The 20,140-nt window shown below is 40.4% G+C and overlaps 1 protein-coding gene across 1 annotated transcript; it reads right to left on the bottom strand.

The window, feature by feature from the left end:
• Positions 1-452: 452 nt before the first annotated feature.
• On the bottom strand, positions 453-19,238 carry LOC137972125 (uncharacterized). Its single transcript, XM_068818955.1, has 13 exons — positions 19,114-19,238; positions 13,136-13,381; positions 11,825-11,972; positions 10,607-10,912; positions 9,299-9,647; positions 8,550-8,689; positions 8,065-8,220; positions 6,442-6,660; positions 5,193-5,396; positions 3,607-3,843; positions 2,859-2,990; positions 1,606-2,082; positions 453-1,276 (listed from the first exon to the last, which is right to left on the bottom strand). Exons 2-13 carry the CDS (start codon positions 13,366-13,368, stop codon positions 1,019-1,021), a joined length of 2,859 nt encoding a protein of 952 aa, XP_068675056.1. The 5' UTR covers positions 13,369-13,381; positions 19,114-19,238; the 3' UTR covers positions 453-1,018.
• Between the last annotated feature and the right edge of the window lie 902 nt (positions 19,239-20,140).

Here is a 20,140-nt window from a genome sequence, read left to right as displayed (position 1 = left end):
CCCAAAACCATAGGGTTTCCCCTTCAGAAAAATTGCAAAAAAATTCGGAAACCTAGTAATTGTTCTTGTCGTCCGTCTACCCACTGTAATTCAACATTGAAATTTTCTCCTACGTTTGTTTATGGCTTAAGTGGATCAAGACATGATATTTGTCGACGATTTAGTGTAACTACCAGATCAGCTAGACCATTTCAGATGTTTTCAATCAGTTTTGTTCCACATGGGCAAGCCTTATGACGAGGGGGTTGGGTCTTAAGGATGGGGGGGGGGGGGGGGGGGAAGGGTGTTCCTGTGCACGTTTCACGTACATCAAAAGTAGAAATATCGGATCACGGTGATTATAATTCCATATTCAAGTTAAGCGGAAATTACGCGGCAAAAACCTTTACAGTTCTCGGATTTTATTAGGCATTTTCACTGGTCACGAAAACTTAAAAAACACTTACCCCGTAACACGCAACAACCCCTTTAATCCCCTCCTACAGGCAAATGTGCATACACGGCATACACATAAAAAAAATCCAATATTGCATTTTGCTTTCTAACTAAAAACAGCGTTGCCCCTTAAAACCAAATTGGCCTTAGACAAATGTCATAAAAGACTGTTGTAAAATGCTTAGGACGTTTATCAAAACGCACTAAAATGTAATAACTACAAAGCCGGTAAATTAACATGGTATAACTGTTCCTGATCATAGTGTTTGCTAAATAATGTTGCAAAACTTCAAATATAACGAAAGGGACTTCCTTCCTCACCTCAAAAATAGTCGTACAAAAACAATCTCAAAAACTAAACTATGAATTTTTGACCCTAAACTATGAATGTTTAGTGTCAAAGCCAAACACATCCTATAACAATTTTTTTGCTGGCGTTGTTAAGGTTCTATGTTTTGTAATGTTGGCCGCTAGTCATGAACCCCTTAAGTAGAAACAATCGAAGTAAACGTAAAGATGAAGGCCGTTCACGAACCAAAAAACTTGAGCGCATAACTGTCATAAACTGAGACAAAACGCACACTTAGGACTTGTTCAACATTTCGCCGTCAAACCAAATCTTTCTTTTCACTAAAACAGGAATTGTAAATTCCTCGCCCTTAATGCCGACAAAATTTAACTTATACTCAGAATTTTTCAGGGGATCCACAATTTTTCCTCCTTCTTCGGTTGGTGATCCGGGAACTCCAAGAAGCTCAGCATCCACGCCATGCTTTAAAATCTTCTCTTTTTCTTTACCATCACCAAGACCATTTGCTGGGACCTCTGAGAGGGATACAATCTAGAAAACAGACATAAAATTCTGTTTAATTTCTTCTTGCTTGCATCAAAACGCGTACGAAGAGAGACGCGGCTACTCTTAGCGTAATGTGGAGAATATACGTACTAAGACTCTTCAACAACAGTCTGTTTAAAGACGGCTAGATGCATGAAAAATGTTTGCTTAGATAACCAGTGACATCGGATATAGCAAGATAGAGATGACTATCTAAATGTTAGGGAAGAGCGTATGAGAGCAAGTCATTCTCAAAGAGAGCAAAAGTAAAACACAACTCTCTCAAACTGTTCAGTAGATGGATTTCATAACATATTTTGGTTCGTTGACTTTACCTGCAGGTAATCTGGGTCTTTGGTTGGTAAGTGGAATAGGTAGGCATTCCCCACATCCCCATACATGAGGTATGTAGCATTGTCAGGGTACTGGTCATCAGCTTTATCGAAGTGATCGTAACGAGGGACATCAATAGTCTTCAAGTCAGCTTTCATGAAAGGAACGCTGCTTTCGGTTGGAAGACCAACAAAGAAGTCAAACGTCTCCTTTGGCCTCTTTTCTTCGTCCGAATCGTCAAACACGATGTCGTGAAGCCCCTTTTTTTCGCAACTTCGTAAGACGATCGGTTCTTTCTCGCTGTCGGACTTCTTTGCGAAAGTGTCCATGGCTTCGTCAGAAAGGAACTTGAACCGAGCAACCACGAAGTACTGGAGCTGAGGCTGCTTAAAGTTGCCTGCATAGCAAACAACTATTTGTTTCTTTTCGTTTACCTTGTCCACGCTGACGAAGCTGTGATAGGCTGGCTTGTCGGTGATCTAAGGAACGATACCACTGAGTTATACACGTTATTCCAAAGTGGCGGTCAATTTACCATTCTTTTGTTCGAATGTTAATTACGCTCATTGCCTGATTTTCAATTCAAAGTTCTTTCATATTTTATACTTGTTGACGAGGCAGAGGGCTAATTAACATATACAAACAAAAGATTAATAAAATTGGCTACCATTTTGGAATAAGGTACATTGTCAGAATGAAACGTCTGTTTCTTTATTATTGAGTTACTTACTTTTTATCGCCTTTAATTGGACCCCAACCCCTCCCGTCAAAGTACTGACAATTTAGCCGTCTAAGCTCAGAAAAGGTGTGTCCTGAGAACTAAGAAAACTGAGTGCAGCAATAAAGAGTAATAAAGAAGAGTAAAGACGAAGTTGGTGGTTCATTTCAAATTTCGGTCAATTTTCGTTTATTGGTGTCGTGAGCAAATCAACTTATAATCTCTTACACACCCGAAACAAATGACGCAGCACTGAAGATATACGGAAGACTCGTTACAACCCTACTCTAGTTTTATGTCAGTAAGAGAATCGCGGTGGGGTGAGGGGGAAAACTTGTCAGTTCCACAGAACTCCGGTAAGTATTGTTTTAATCTGTTGCCATTTTTGTTTGGCTCCTAAGAGAACTAAATACTGTGGGTAAATATTTTTTTTTTACGAAATAAAAGTGAAATTTGTGCAGAGTTACCTTTCAGAATCTTAGGTGGGCTTGAAAACTGTTACATCGCTTAGTTACTTACAGAGATGGTGCTTCTTACCGTTCCAATTGCATTGAGGATTGCATTTCTCATAATGTAGGCCAAATCGTCCACAAACTCCATTGAGCTAGACCAGGGGTCCAGGCACGTGGTTATAACGTATTTCACTCCATCTTTGTTCCTTTTGTCAAGCTGGATAAATTCAATAACAAGATGGAAATAAGCTCAAATATATCTACTCATTAACAACGTCAAATTGGTTGCCGTTTGAAAAAGGTATAAATTGTTAATTAAACAAGTTAGTCAGAGAACCAATTGTTACAAATTGGTAAACTGCCGATTTTTGTTTGAATGGCTTTTTACAACATCGCTGAAGAACAGACTTAAACGAGTGTCAAGTAAGTAAGTAGGTAAGTAGGTAAGCAAGCGAGCAAGCAAGCAAGCAAGCAAGCAAGCAGGCAGGCAGGCAGGCAGGCAGGCAGGCAGGTAGGTAGGTAGGTAGGTAGGTAAGTAAGTAAGTAAGTAAGTAAGTAAGTAAGTAAGTAAGTAAGTAAGTAAATGCGCAGGGCATGTTGAAAATGGTTTGTCCTACAAGTGCATAAAGGAAGCAAACCCCTTGGATAACACTGAGATCAGCAAGCTTCCAATCGAGTCCAAATTTCGTAATGCTAGCAATTACTGTATACTGTAAAAGACAAGTGAGGTTTGCTTCCTCTGCATGAGGGCTGCTTTTATAATGGAGAAAACATTCACGGTACGAATTGTGTTGATTCTATAAGCAACAATAACGGGTTTTTTTTACTCTTACCCCGAGCCTTCCCTTAAAATCTTCCAGAGTGTGGGAGAACCGATGATCTGTCATCGTGGACGACGTAACAATCATCGGTGTTCGCTGCTCCGATTCCCCGTGACACAGGTCATTGAAAATTGCTGCAACGATGGCATTGGTCACATTGACATCAGTGTTTCCGCGGATATTGACAGAAAAGCAGGGAACCAAAGTGTCAGGACCAATTTCTTGAAGAAATTTCATAACCTCTTGATTCTTAGAGAGAAAAAAAAGAGAAAATGCTTCTCAACAAACGTAAAAAAAAAAACCAAAGAAAAACTCAGACGATGTTTCACCTAATACACAATAATCTGAGACAAAGTAAAAAATCAAATTGGCTTAATCACGGTAATTGTTTATATCATGACCGATAAAGCAGGGATGTTTGTATTTTGGATAAAATCATCTTTGTGAAACTGACTGCAAAGACAAATGAGAACACCGAGAAAACACTCAGGGGAAAGACATTCTGCAGTAACAAACTCAATCTACTTATGACAACGAGTGTAGCATTCCAACTTGCGCCTCATTTGCATCTCCCTGAAGGAAGAAGATCTAGAGCACTCACGAGCAATTTAAGGAGTTACTTGTGGTTTTTACCCAACAAAAGTTAAATAAACCGTGTCACATGCAAACTCAATCATTTATCGACAAAAAGGTTCATTATTGTGTCACTCGATTTCTCCTCTGGAATAAAAGCATTTGTGCGTAAAGAGATGTCGACGAAAAATGGTTACAATAGATAGCAACATTAAATACGTGCATCAGACTAATCAATATTAGTATCACCCAACTAGTGGACTAATGCAAATCCTGCATTTTAATTGGCTACGCTACTAGAGGACTATTAGTAATAGTCCTCGAGTAGCGAAAAGCGTGACGTTTTCTTTCGTTTTATTCCCAAATAAATATTTCTTCAACTTGCATTTGCTAACTTTATTATTGCCTTTTCTGTCCGACTATAGTTGGATGATACTAAAACAATTAGACCCTTCGCCCTCAAGGGCCACGGGTCAATAGCCCATTCGTCTTCGCCTCATGGGCTATTGTTAATATTGTTAATTACACATATTCAGTAACAACGAAGGAATAAAATATAGATAATACAGTCAAAGCGAAGGGGTTAAATTTATATGTTTCAGCTAGCTCTTGTTTAGCTGGGCTTTGTCCAGTTAACGTGCATCGACTCCTTGAGTTTTAGACCAAAATTTGCTAAGTCAAGTCTTTGTAAATTTGAGAGGACTTCGGTCTCCAAAGACAGATTTTTACGCCTGATACGCGTAGCATAATAGAAGAGCCAGAGTCACGAGTCTGCGCATCTTAACATGAGATCCCAATCTGTATCTGGTATTATCATTCTGCGATTTGCATTTATTGGATGCTGGTGTTTTTAAGTTTGAAAAAAGATATCTGAAACTTGTTCGGGATTTGTAATTCAGACTTACTGCCTGGCAAAAACAAAACATTAACAACCTGCAAATAATCCGTAAACCAAAAAAAATAAAAGTTGCACGCAAACTGCCCACTTCACGCCTTACGTGATAAAAGTTGTTTCAAGACTCTACCTCAGCAATCTCCTCGTTTGACTTTCCGAGAATGTTCTTTCTGATGAAGGCCTTAGCGTCTTCTGAGGGTAAAGCTTTGTTAGTTGCGACAACAAAGTTGTCATCGTCCTCCGCCAGGCATGCCCAGTAACAGTAGAGAATTTTTGAGGTAAACATACACTCAGCCAAAATGCGACCGTAACCGTTCTTGTGGAGTCCAATGACCTGAGAAAGAGAAAGACAAGACATTTGCTTGTTTAAACACGGAGTTTCCTTAATTTCAGGGAATTGGTTCCAGAAAGGCCTGAAGTGAATGACAAACTGAGTGAGAACTTTGGGGACTGAGTGCACTTAAGGTTTTTCTTTAGGATTCGATGAATGCACTGCTTTTAATTTAGGGGAAAGATAATTTCACGATGGTAGAAAGAGATTACTAACAAAACTCACCAATATTTTAGAAACGTTACACACTTTGTTCACCGACAACAAGGGGGTTAAAGTAAGAGTATATACATATATAAGAGTATTGCGCAATTAAGTTGTTTATGGATAGAGCGGTTTTCAATTGAGTGTCGAAAGCATTACTTCACTCAGTGGTTGGTTCCAAAGTTCTCGCGCCACTCTTTCAACCAATCAGAAGTGAAACCAAAACCAATAGTGGCTCGCGCGTGCACATTTTCCCGCGCTTTGTGTTGACTACGTGCAATTACTTCGAGGTTTGATTGGTTTACTGGATAGTCTCCGTCATTTTTGATTGGCCGAGGTAATTACTTTGGTTTTGGTTTTACGACACTCGATTGAAACTCGCTCTAATCTACTGCCAGCAGTCAGTAAATAAGACCTGAGTTTAGTTTACCACAGATGTCTAAGTATTCCAGGCATCAGGCAGAAACTAACACCCTTCAACATGATATCACACGATTAACATGGCCACTTTCAACGGTCGAAAGCTTTACGAAGAGGGGATTGTCTTTGCAATATGGTTATTTCATGCAGGGGCAAAACGTAACTCCTGAAATTAAAGAGAGATGGAATGTTGTCACCAGCGTCCAAGGTAGGAAAAGGAGCCAATACATATCCAAATCAAAGAGCCCGGTTTTACCTTTTGTTGCACGACGTTGTTTCAGCGAGAGATCAGTCGTGTGATTCTGTTCCTGGTGTAAATGGGTAAACTAACTATTCCAATTGAGCAGCCGCGTTAAATATTGACTGGTTCCACTGAGTTAAAAGATAAGAGGGTGGATTGAAGATTGTCACCTGGATAACTCACCTTATTGGCCAGAAGCACACCGCTAGCAGCTGCACCAGGCTTTGAGCCTTCAATGCCATAGTCTCCGAGATTAACACTTCCATGATAGTAGAGCACACCGCTTGTGAGGTTCAGAAAATTGTTCAGGTTCTTGTCGCGATAGCAAATGGCCCCGGCCGGGTAGGGACAGAACCCGGACTTGTGTGGATCACAAGTAACGGTGTCACACTCTTTAAGGACCTTTTTACAGAAGACAAAGGACTTGGTTAGAACTTTCAATTTTACCAACAGCCTAGAATCGCGTTAAAGCAACTTCCTGTAATATTAATTCATAATGCAAATTGTTTTCCAACTAAATGACCCGCGTTGTTAACTGGGTCTGAGCCAAAAAATTGTAAAGAAATTGGACTTTATGGCCACCCTGTTCGGGAATGACATGGAGTATTAAACTGTAATCTTAAACCAGAGCCAGATATTTACCATTCAAAACATTGTGACAATGTCCAAATAATTATGCTCATGGCGCTCTCAATATTTGTCGTGCGCACTCAACAGATATCCTGAGATATACGTAATTTCGTGTATCGCAGAGAAAAATGATGGCATTCCAGCCAGCTTTTCTGCAATATAAACTCTGTAAATTGTGCTTTGTTATCAATGTGTTGAATGACAAAACAATTATTCCGCTCAATCTTTCGGAATATCAGCTGATTTTACCCAACTCGGCCTAGTATCAAGCTATATTTAGCTCTTATTAAACGAGCAGGAGGTCTGTATGGGAGAATCTTTACCTAGGTCGTGAGTCGTGAGGTCTGTACACTCAACCGAGGTCAAGATTCTCCCATACAGACTGACTAAGCTCGGTTAATAAGATGTTTATTATATGACAAACAAGAACAATTTAATTTGTTTAATGTAACTGGTCTGTACTAAATGCATGACATTTTGCTTGCGAACAGCGATGAGTGGCGATGAGCTGAAATGTTTGCTGGTCCTCCTTACCGTTTTTCTCCTCATGGTTTTTGGTACTTCCATAAATAAATGAATATTGGTAGAGGAAAATACACAATATTTTTGCATTTTAGTTTGCAACTTTTTCACCGCAAAACATTACCGGTCTAGATTCTTGTCTAGATGGGAAAATCTAGACCGCCGTCAATATCAATTTCAGCCAATCAAATTCGTGAATTTGGTAGTTCCCATTCCTTGGGAGACAGAGCCATATCAAAATAGCTTTTAGTATATACTAAAACAGTGGATACCGTTGAACGCAGGCGCTGATTGGCTCGTCAAACTCCGAATATCCTGTGCTCTTTACCTCCGAGCAACTCGTGAAAAAATGGCGTCCCGATTTGCATCCGTGACAAGTGAAGAAAACATCCAAATTAATTTTTTGTGCGGTATATTATCTCACTATTTTAGTATATACTAAAACAACTATTCACCTCAGTGTCGGTGGCTAGCGTTGGATATTTACCTCGCCGCTTCGCGGCTCGGTAAATATCCACCGCTAGCCACATCCACTTCGGTGAATAGTTGTCAGTAAATATCTCGCGTGATTTCGCACGGAAATAATTATTATTGCTTTAATAATGTTTGCTGTATTACTTAATCTTGGTAAGCAATAGGATAAACTGAACAAACCTTCAGCTGCTTGGTCACGTAATTGTTAAGCGACAGCTCTGGGACGAAACCTTCTTCATATGCACTTGGCATGATATCACCTAGTGGAGGATCTCGCAGCATACAACAAAAGTATGCTCCCCAAGCAGCGTCAGCGTGAATGCTAAAATTGAGGCCCTGTGATCAAAGAGAAAAGTGTTTTTATGTTAGTCTGATGTTTTATAACTGAGACTGTACTTGACGACGTTTTTCTAAAATGGCATCTTGTTGTGTTTCAAGAAAAGAGAGCAAGTAAATCTTAGGAAGCACTAGTAAATGTTTGTAAAAAAATTCTTTTTAAATTCTTTTAATTTTAATTTTAATTCTTTTTTTAGGATTCTTCTGTGCAGCATGTCAAAAAAGTTATCAAAAATCACTCATTCCAAACAAATATAATCAACAGCTGAAACAATACTGGAGCATAAGCTTCACATGCAGCATTAGTTTCAATCTAAAATAAAACCTACCTGGATACGCAGGTTTTTTCTGATCTCCAAGATTTTATCCAAGGGATCCACAGCACTTTCCTCTGTTGTTCCCATAATGCCTATCACGCTGATCACAGGAATTTGATTTAACCTCTTGTGCTGTAGAGTCAGTGCTAGTACTAAAAGGAAATAGGAAATAGTTCAGTCCAATTCAAATGCATGCATCCCGGCTGACCAGGTCATTCAACATGTTACTGTACAGGAAGCTGGTAATATACAGGTCAACTGAGATGCTCAGTGCATGCCTTGTAAATTGCCTCAGTTCAGCTTTGGGTTTGTCAAAGTATGACAATACAGCAAAAATCCACGGGTGTGGATTCAACCACCCCCCTGACCTTGTCCCTCGTCCACCTTCAAATGAATCCAAGGAAATAGACATCAGAAAATGACTTTGACTACAACAGCAATTTTTTTAAAGAACCTAATTTAAATAGATAAAGTAAAAGTAAAATAAAGCGACCATATTTAACGACGATAACTCGTAGCACTAACAAACCTGAAGTCAACGGTGCGCTCATTTTACTCCCCCCTCTCCTCCAGTGCTCCGTTTCACGGGTATTTAAATCTACTTAGCTACACGGAAAGGAAACCCGAGAATCGAACTGAGGACCTCTTGCACCAAGGCCGCGCAATAACCGACTGTGCCATCCTTGCTCCTACGAATAGGATTAATTTTGAGTGCAACCGACGAAAGCAGGCTGCCTTTAAACGATAGAAATTGGGCTTACTTGCAGAATCCAAGCGGGCATCCTTGTCAACTGGCACTGTCGCAAGGCTTTCCTTTCCCAATCCCAGGATGGTCATTGCTTTCATGAAAGACACGTGATACGTCTTACCCACCACAACACAGGGAGAATTGGTCAGCTTGTGGCGAAGGCAAAATTCTTGAGCACCGATGCTTTCATAGAGGTAACCTCCCATGATTTCTCTGAACTCTTCTTGTCTCTCCTCTAGTCCAGCTAGTTTGGCCACCTCGAATGGCATCCTGACAATGGCGTCAGTATCCAAATTGAGTAGTTCCCATGACGTTGCATACACCAGAGGGATTTGATCGCCACCTCTTTGCGGCAGACATATCTACATTTAAGGAAATTAATTGCAATATAATCCAAAAGACGTTCCATTCTCAAAAATTATGCCGGTGTCTCTCCTTGGAACGAATCGACTGATCAGAGCAAAAAATATATTCAGTAATACTTGTCAGCCATTGCGAGTGTTTCATAACGTAGATATAACGTATAAAAGAAAAATTGTGAGACTATAGCTATGGACAATGAGATCTAAAGCAAAAATTAAACCTGGCATGCATGACCATCGATAACTTGAAGATTTAAGTAATGATCACAGTTAATAAAAATAATAATGATAATAATAATAATAATAATAATAATAATAATAATGATGATGATGATGATAATAATAATAGTAATAATCTGTTAAAATATAAGTGCTACACAGCCAACGATTGCAAAAAACTTAACCCTTCCTTGTACTTGCACATATTTATTGCCGTGACATTTATATCTTAAATCCCCACGATCTGCTCCCGTCTGACCTTGTAGCTCAGTCGGTAGAGCAGCTTTGATCTAACCCGAAGGTCGTGGGTTCAATTCCCACCCTGGTCAGAGTTTTTCTCTATCCTTATGTGGGCCCATTTCCATCAGTAGGGCTAACACTCACATGGTTTACATGGTTAAAAACTAGCACTCTAATAGTTAAGTCTATTAATAATAATGGCGACAAGACAAGTAAGTAAATCAGAAATAACGATCTCAGATTTCCATGGCCAAAGCTGTCTTTAGTAATGCCTAAAACGTTTTGACTACTCAGTGCTGCAAGGCAAAAGACTGAGAAATATGAAATTTCATTAGGATCGACCTGCCCAATTCTGTAAGAAAGATCAGTTCATTGTTCTTTCTGTAAGAACCTGAAACATAGCAAGAGATTACTTAGACATAGGTTAGGTACGAATGTCTTATTTTTTCCTCTTCTAATTACAATGAAAATCTGCTCTAAAAAGTTGAAAAGTGTTTTACCTCGTATCCTTTTGCTGCCTTTAGCCGATCATCTTTGATCAATGCCTCTTGAAGTCCCAGTGGGTAATATTTTAGGTTTCGCGCCACCCACAACGCCTCAATGTTAGCAATGGACCCACCAGTCACCAAGTGTCCCATGCTCTCATCTCTATTAAAGCCTATCATCTCACACAGGTCGCTACCAGCCTCGACTTCGTACTCTGTTGTCTTAGGGCCGCCTTCTCCTGCGCAGTTATTTTGGTTCCACAGAATTGAAGCTATGTATCCAAGGTTGGCTGGCACCGCGGTGTCCCAGTTTACGTGTCCCTGAATGTCAATTTACATTGATAATGAGAGAGATGTTCGTCACTATATTTCTTATGCACACAGCATGTAATGCAAGAAAAAAACGCAAGACTATTGCCTCTGCAATTTTATTAATTACAGGCATACTGATTTCTACGCGCTAGACGCCGTAAATCAGCGCAGAATATTTGACAGATTGTTTACATGTTCTTGAAAGTACCATTGTTGTATGGTACGTACAGTGCACTCTGCAAAGATGATTTACAGGAGACTTACATAGTGCATCCGCAACTGTACATTTCATGTAAATTTTGTTTTACAATAAAACCGTCCAAACTACAATTTACAACATGTAAATTTGCAACCTTTACAGTGAAAGAAATACCGAAATTTCCTCACCCCCCTGCTCGTGGAGCTGGTTACAACCTCGATTATTCTCTATTTTCGAATTCCCCATAATACACTTTGTTTGCCCCCCAAATTTTGCATAAACCATTGTTTTCAAATGCTCTTGGGAATATGCAGTGTCCCCAAGAGCATTTGAAAACAATAGTTTATGCAAAATTTGGGGGGCAGACAAAGTATATTATGGGGAATTCGAAAATAGAGAATTGGGAGGAAGGCTGTTTTACATATGCAGACCCACAAAATTTCATGTTTCTTTTTCATAGTTGTAACCCACTTTATTTTAGTAAATTCCCGCAAGCCATCAGTACTTTTTGCCAGTGTTTCCTAGAACTTTCATATCAACACCAGGAAGTGTCATTTTTTAAAATCTTTTTTTTAGTTGTTAAATTAGCAACGAGCTAGCGACGAAATTTCAAAGACATAGTTCGAATTACACGCTTGTAAGAATATACTTATCATCTCGAAGCAAATTGCTACCATTTAGAATTACGGCACTCTGTGGTCAATTAACACATGTCAACCCACCTTGTATCTGGTGCTGAAGAAAGGCACTGACTTTTGCAAATCCCGTTGCATTTTATCTAATTCCTTCTCCATTCTATCCATAGATATCTTAAAAGACGGGGCCTCCCTTAATTCATCAGTCACATAAGGGGGGTCACACGGATAGAACCTGGAATATGGAAACAAATGGGTGGCATCATATTAAAATTAAACGGACCACAGATGCTTTCAACTTTGACTGAGTTCGGATTTAGGAAGAATTAAGGTCTCGGTAAAGGTAAATTTGGGCGTCTCGCTCAAATTTCTTGTTTTTTCAAATTTTGAATTGGTGGCCTGAAAAGTATATTTTCCCGCAAAAAAATTCTGAAAAATTAATTTAAAACCGCTAAAATCGCTTATCTTTGTTTCCCGCCATAATCTGCGCGCGAAAATGATTGACGTATCATGTCAATCACACGTGAAAGGATTGGGTGTCAATTGACAGCCTTCACGCGTAAACCGATACCTTAGCCCGTGCCCGAACGCTGATTAGTTCAGCATAATTGGTTTTCAAGTAGGCGGCAGAGTTATATTAGGGACCTTAATTTAAAGGGAAAATACGGCCTACAAAAAGTTTCTGTGAATCGAAAGCTCTTTACCTGCATTGTCATACTTGACCCCTCATTTGGGCTTAATGTGTTTAAATAGCCAACAATAACGCTTCAAAAATGGGCAATTTTAAATTGAAATCCGCCATCTTTGTTTTTGTGTATGCAAGCGAGGCTATGACGTAGCAATAGTCGAGGATTTCTCCGGATGACTAGATGTACTTGACGTAAACAACTGATAACTGCATTAAAAGGACTACAAGTAATTTAAAACAGCGAATAAGGATACTATATGTTCTAAAAAGGTATATCGAAGAGATTTAAAGAAAACTACTAAAATCTTTCAAGCCTTAAGGGAATTAAAGGTAATAAAACTATTACAAAACCTGTTCGTCTTAAAAACTGGCTTAAACTTCCGCATATTTCTTAGGTTAAGGGGACATGTGTTGCGGGCTGGAAGACATTCACGGAGCTTATTCTGTTCCTTCTGTAAAACTTTCAAGTTTTTCAAATTTTATTTTATGTCTTGTGGTTCTTTTCGGGGATGGAATATGTTGAAAGGCCTTTCTATAAATGGTCCCAATAGGGGGAGAGGTAGGGAGCAGAGGGAGGTGTACAGTGGGTAATTTATGCATTCTAACAAGCCTTGCAAAGATGGTAGGCCTCGGCCAAGCTACACAAAGATTCAATTAGAACATTCCACGAGAATGACTACTTAGATGGTGTTGTATACATTCACACTCACCCTTCTCGGAATTTGAAATGAGAATGAACGGCTTTATTCATGAGCTTTTCGAAGACGTCAGCATTCTCGGCCTTCGGTCCCAGAAACCATGTTCCCACGGCTGCCCAGGGTTTGGCTTCACCGCTACGCTTTGAACACAAAACACTTGATCTTTGATTAAACATATGTGCTTTCCCCTTCCGTTCCTGCTTCTCATCTTTCTTCTTCCCAGATTTCTTGCGTGGCGAAAACATGACGATTGCTTATCTGAAACAAATGAGTATTTAACAGATTACCTGTTGAGAGTTTCTGGGTCTTCAAATCGCTCTTCATTTCATCAAAGGTACCAATCAGTTCACCAATCACCAAGTCAATCGATCACTTGGTCAATCAAGAGATTTTCTATTTGCATATTTCGCTCTGCGTGTATCGATATAGAGCACTCCTGCAACCGAGAGAAGCAAAATGTACTCTGTTTCTTTGTATAGCAACCTCTGTGTCCAGCTTTTTTCTCATGGGAGTGGTTTTCAACCTCAAATGGAGCAGGGGATCTTGACAGTCTATACCGGAGGGCTGTGCGAGCAGAGCCCCTTTAAAAATGGTGATACTACATCATGGCTGTATATAAAAGAATCGAGCAATATTTATGAAATTTCCAGACTTTGTGGTAGAGGAAGTTACGTTTTGAGATATTTTTTGCTATGTTTTCTGAATTCCGTAGTTGATCCATCCTTTTTGTGGGTTTGAGGTCAAGACGTTATGTTGCAAAATTTAAATTCTATGTTGAGTACGAAAAAATTGTTAAGTGGCACAAGGAGCGTGCTATTCAAATAACGAGACAGTCATCGCCCGCTGACGATGTTATTTCATCCTTTATATCTTTCATCCGTATGCACTGTAGCACATAATCTGCAAACTCTGTGCACTCTGTCTGCACGGTAGACCTCACAATCACAAAATGCCAAACTCCCAGTTGATATGCGCTCTTAACATCGTTTCCGAGGCGATCTTTTCAAAATAAAATTCTATGCTATCATCCCGGCTCAGTGCAGGTATCCCATGACATTGCACTGTCCAATCCCCGAATTCAATGCACGTCTTTTCCCGCTTCGAGAGAAAACGTCATCGAATATTCATCGTTCAAATATTGGCAAAACTCAAAAACATTTTTCTTTCAGTAGTATTATTAAACATTCGAGTTAGCTCCGTTTAAAAAGGTTTCCTGTGTTGTCTTTGCACTGAATCCATTGCACGGATCGCTGATGATCACAATGGCTAGCCTGCACGCAGGCGGTTGGATGGTCGAAAAACCGGAATTCGTAATGAGGTCGCCATCTTGGATTCGCGCGGCTAGGTCTGGGCCGGGTTGAGGGTCGACAAAGCGAGCTCCCCATACCGTCGTTTTGTTACGGGGCCCAGACCTATCCCACGCTCTTCCAATATGGCGTCTGATAGTGTTTCGTGGCGACACAACAGCTACCGCCTGCAAGCAGGCTACACAATGGCGGACCCCATCGAAGAAACCGTTCGACGTTCTTCAGATCAGGATGCCTCACTACCTGAGTTGCTTGACTCACGCGGTAAACCTCAGACTGAGAAAACGGCACCCAAAGTGAAACCACGGGGTTTCTATGGAGAGCAGCACAAAACAATTGGCCACGTCGCCTGAAGTTTCTGCTACTAGCAAACCATGAGCAAAATCGCACAGCAGTCGACACGACGCCATCGCGGTAGGTCTTAAAAAATCTTCAAGACCAACAATCAACCTCTCTATCATCACATCTCTCGGTTCGCGGCCGAACGTGGGATGCGCCTCAATCCTAGGAAGTGCCGGGAAATGGTAATCAATACTCTGCAGTACCAGCTTGCCACACTTAACGCATTACAATTAATGGACTCGGTCATCAATTGTGTCAGTAGTCATAAGATCCTTGGCGTTCATATCAGTAATGATCTGGCTTGGAATGTTCGCATTGACTATGGTTTTCAAGAAAGCCAATAAGCGCCTGTACGCTCTCAGCATACTTAGGAAATCAAAACTGCCTGTTAAAGACCTCATAGCAATATATTGTGCGCTTATAAGATCAGTTTGGAATATGCGTTCCCTGTCTGGGCTGCTGCCCTGCCCGACTATTTTGATTATGTAATAAAGGGGGTGCAAAAGAGAGCACTCCGTATCATACTACCTGACCTGAGCTACTGTGAGGGCACGATATCATCAGGCCATGACACTCTCTCCCCGCGTCGGAGAGATGCTTGTCATAAATTCGTGGAGCTTGCCCGGGAACAAGAACCGTTGCTGTCCGTTCTTCCTCCAAGTGCCGCAACAAATTCCATGGGTACTCGCTCAGGTCAGGTTGTACGAATTTAGTTTTGAAACAAGCCAAGACGATGTTACGAGACTTTGTCTCGATTAAATACGCTTAAGATTAGGGCTACATTGACTATTACAGCCATATTCATGGGTGAGATTCGGTGCGGGTTACACCACATAGGAGTCATTTTAGTACTCTCGCTACTCAACATGAGAGCTCTCAAGTCCTGAAAAGGAAAGTAAAGGAAAGGAACTTTATTTAAGTGTCTAGTCGTTCTAGCGCTGGAGCACTAATTGGGGACACAATCAAGTCAAATGTTGGTTTTTGAGAAAAGGGGAAACCGAAGTACCCGGAGAAAACCTCTCGGTGCAGAGTAGAGAACCAACAAACTCAACTCACATCTGACGCCGAGTCTGGGAATCGAATTCGGGCCACATTGCAGGGAGGCGAGTGCTCTCACCACTGCGCCATTCCTGCACCCAACGTTTGCTGGAGATTGGGCCCAAGTCGCAAGTGGCCTGTGTTTCTTGTGCCGGAGGCACCAAAACATTCTAGGGGGATCCGGTCCTCAAATTGCTGGAAATGCACCATCGAGCTCGCTATTTTGGTATTTTCATGCTGCTTGCGAAGAGAGCCCAGGTCATTACGGTCAGCCTGAGCTACCATATCGGCCCATACTTCATATATTAACCGGTGAAACTTGAAACTTGCGTGAGACTTGACAGCTGTAACATTTGCAGGCTTGAATTGTGGGGGTTGAACAACAAAATCTCAAAGTGTCTGATAAGTGTCAACAGACTGATGCCAAGGTGCAAACCCCAATGTTAATAGAAACTAACTGAGAGCGAGCCGTCTAGTTGTTTTAGCATAACCCACTAACCGACTTGTGCAACAAAAGATAAAATGCGAAGGGGAAGCCATTTGTAATAACATTGCAGCTGAAAACTGAAAACTGAAAAACTTAATTTAATCACGTGACATTGATTAGCCTAAAAAGGACTCGTTACAAAAATGTACGTGCAGCTCCTGGTCGTGTCTATCGATCGTGCATGAGCCACTCTTGGGCAGTTGAGTGCAGCTTTGGGATAAGATAGCTTAGTATGTATATTCCGACTTGGAATTATTTTTATCCGATTCAGAGTAACTTTTTCAGCCAATTCTATTTTGAAACACTGGGTTCATGATCAGAATTGTATATTTAAACCATTTAAATTTTGTAATGTGATGGGGGGGAGGGGGGGGGGGTCTTGGCAGACTTCCCTGAAAACAAACCAATATTAGATTGGTTCACAGTCCAAATAAAAACATTTTGATGGATAGGTGAAGAGTACAGAGTAGGGGAGGAGTATCAGGGAAAAGCTGAGGGGATGAGATGCAAGTGTGGTTGACCTTTGGGGATAGTAGGAAAGCCTACACATGTACGCATTGCGTTCCTATTTTTTAGACGAGGCAGTGAATCATGGCTTTAATCTCTGATCTTGTGAGTTGAACTCAGCGCACCTTAGAATATCAGTATCACTAATAATTAACCACTTTCGAAACGAGATGTTTTTGACTCATTTCTTCCTGAAACGATTACAATATTTTCGGGGTGCGCGAAACTCGCGAGTTGCTCGGAGGTGAAAAGAAAAAGATATTTGGAGTTTGAGTAGCAAATCAGAGCGCGCGCGCGCCTTCAACCCTATCCACTGTTTTAGTATATACTAAAAGGTAATGTAACATATTGATGCACCCCAGAAAAAAAGACATGTCAATGTGTAGGTAAGGCTAATTGGTGTGCAAGCCTTATATTTTTTGGTAATGCAAAACAATGTGGTAACCGGCGGAACTTACTGATTTCTACGTGCAATAGTTTAGCAGAGTAGAAAAATTAAATGTCTTGAAGAATATCTCAGTGTTATATTTGACTTTTTCAGTTTTTTTTTTTTTTTGGCCACACTGACCTTTCAACAACAACCTAGGTGATTGATATAGCAATGGTGGAACCGGCCCGACTTTCGGACGCGACTTGTCTTTTACTCTATTTTCCCCTCTGCCCTAAAAAATTAGCGTTTTACGCCCAAATTAATACTGAAGACTGAACTTACTCAGTGTGTTCTGGAGCCAATAATCGCATCACAATAATCTCAATAATCGCATCACAGACAAGCCTCCTTACTTTCAAAGCCCAAACTCAATCATAATACTTTTGCTCAGATGTGCATATTTAATCAGTGACCTTCCGAACTCCAGTCAGGACAGAAAAGAAAGGAGCCAGAAGTTACATATATTAACTCTTAAGTAATCATTGAAGAAATGGTATATAAAAATTTGGTTTTATCAACGGAGTTGATAATGTAAATTGGCCACCGTACAGAGATTCTAAAGGCTGACGTTTCGAGCGTTAGCCCTTCGTCAGAGCGAATCCGCTCTCCTGAAGCTTGAGCGAATCCGCTCTGACGAAGGGCTAACGCTCGAAACGTCAGCTTTTAGAATCTCTGTACGGTGGCCAATTTACATTATCAACTCCGTTGATAAAACCAAATTTTTGTATACTACTTCCCCACCGACGCAGCACCACAGTTTCTTTAGAAACTACCCCTTCATTCATTGAAGAAATGGTATTAGCATATTTTCGAGACAGTTAAGTACGCTGAATACACACCAAACAGACCGGAAACGCCCACCACCAGCGAAGGCAAAAATTGACAGAAATATCTTTTTGAACTTTTGCATCAGAGCACATTGGGATTTGGCCAACAGCCAATGTTTTCTGTTTTGCTCACATTTCTTAAATGTTAAAATAGGATTTAAATTATTTAATTTGATGGCCATTAATTATTGAAATGTGGAACACAGTTGGAGATCGAGGTATATAGTTCAGAAATTATTTAGCAGGATCTGGAAGGCTTCAACGTATTCATTTATCTTGTCCATGTCATTTTGGCACTTGTTAAGTGGGTGGGTGTTGCGCATAAACTTCGACCTTTCGCATAGCACGTCTCCGTGTAGTGATACTAGGGAGTTTAAGCAAGAACAACGGGAACGGCAACGAAAACGTTATTCCAAAATGTAACTTAACGCTATCGCAAGTATTTGGCGATTATTCAGCCTTCTTATTCACCTTGTACAATACAGGCGAACTATCCTGTAACTGGATGGGTACGAACGGTTTTAATGTTAAAATAGAAAATGAATGGTTCATTGTTACATGCTCACGTTGTCATCAAAACCTAAACTTTGGTAATTTCACGTTGTGGTTTTGTGGAGTACGGTAGAGAAATGCACGGAAATTCGTGCTGCACCTGCAGCACGAGCATTTTTTACCTTTTTAACCAATGATATTCTTGCTTTGTGGCGTTGCAGTTGCCGTAGCCGTCGTCTTTGCTTAAACTCCCTAATGATAGTTTTTTGCTCACGTTTCGAGTACAGGATGCTAACTTGTTGTGAGCTGTGAAAGCTGAAAAAAACTTCTCCCCAGCAACTGATCAAGATCGCGTTAATTAAAGCCTTAAATATATGACCAACTTGTGGTAGTTATTGCATGACTAACACCTGAAGCGTTGGTTCTCAAATAGCCGCAAATTTCTTTAACTCAGGTGAAAGTCTTGAAGCTTTAAAGATACTGCACCTAAGGCCTAATGGAGCTATTGTTGAAGGCATAAAAAATTATCCCCCTTTTGGTGCTAGAAATGTTTCGCTCACCTAGGATGGCTGGGGTTGTCTTTCAACCTCTTTAACTCCTGAAGCTTGAACAATGCTGTCTTGCACACAAATAAAAAGTTCTTTCTTTTGCGTTGTTTTTAATTCAACACATTTGCTTGGATAAGGGCAGGTTATTTAAATAGGTTTCCGGTTTCACAGCCGGATTCCGCAAGTCAGCTATTTATTATCTGGCCTAGAATTTTCCCCCAAAACATTAGAAATGTCAATTAAAGGTGCTCAACTTATAACGAGTGAGGTTATAATTTCAAATAGTACGTCAGGTTTTCACGCCTGGTTACACAAATACAGGCAAGATTTCAAAGCCCCCTTTGTCTAGATCTATTTTTCCCCTGTATATCAAGGACTGTCTGTTCAATTCAACTAAGCTTTTGTCTGTTTTGAGGCTCTTAGTAACATACCGTAAACAAATTAAATTAACACACAAGCTAATTGGTGAAATTTTCGAGGAGGCAACGACGCGAAACCATCCACCCGCGTACTACGGTACATGGAGAAATTTGCGTACTTCCAAGCCTACGTCCTTTTGTTTTCTGTTCTCGGTATTTTATCGTCCTCCTGGGCCTTATGAGCTCTTCCTTGCCAGGTTCCAGGAATTCCTACAGCAAGTTGTACATTGCAGTCCTGTATCCTAACTTCTTCAACAAACATTAGGAAGAGCACTTCGACTTCGAATTGATGAAAGAAACTGAATAATACAAACTGCAATTATTGTGTCTCTCACTGAAGGTGTGGTCGTCCTTGACACCGGATGCAAGAAGTGCTCGCATTCGCTGGCTTCGGCAACACGGCAACAAGGACAAAATCAACGAAGATCAACGAGGTCACGTGCTTGCTCTACTGGTATGGATATCCATCCCCGCAAAAATTCAAACTTGTTGTTCTTAGATGTAGATCTAAACCTTCAATTCAAACCTGCAATTTAAACTCGCAATTAAAAATTCAAAACATTCAATTCCGAATTGAAAGTTTTAATGACTAATTGAATGTTTCAATTGTCGAATTGAAT

Source organism: Montipora foliosa, chromosome 9 (genome assembly GCF_036669935.1).
Source record: "Montipora foliosa isolate CH-2021 chromosome 9, ASM3666993v2, whole genome shotgun sequence".
Taxonomy (NCBI): domain Eukaryota; kingdom Metazoa; phylum Cnidaria; class Anthozoa; order Scleractinia; family Acroporidae; genus Montipora; species Montipora foliosa.
The sequence above is the reverse complement of the archived record's forward strand: the minus strand, read 5'-3'. Positions and strand labels throughout refer to the sequence as shown.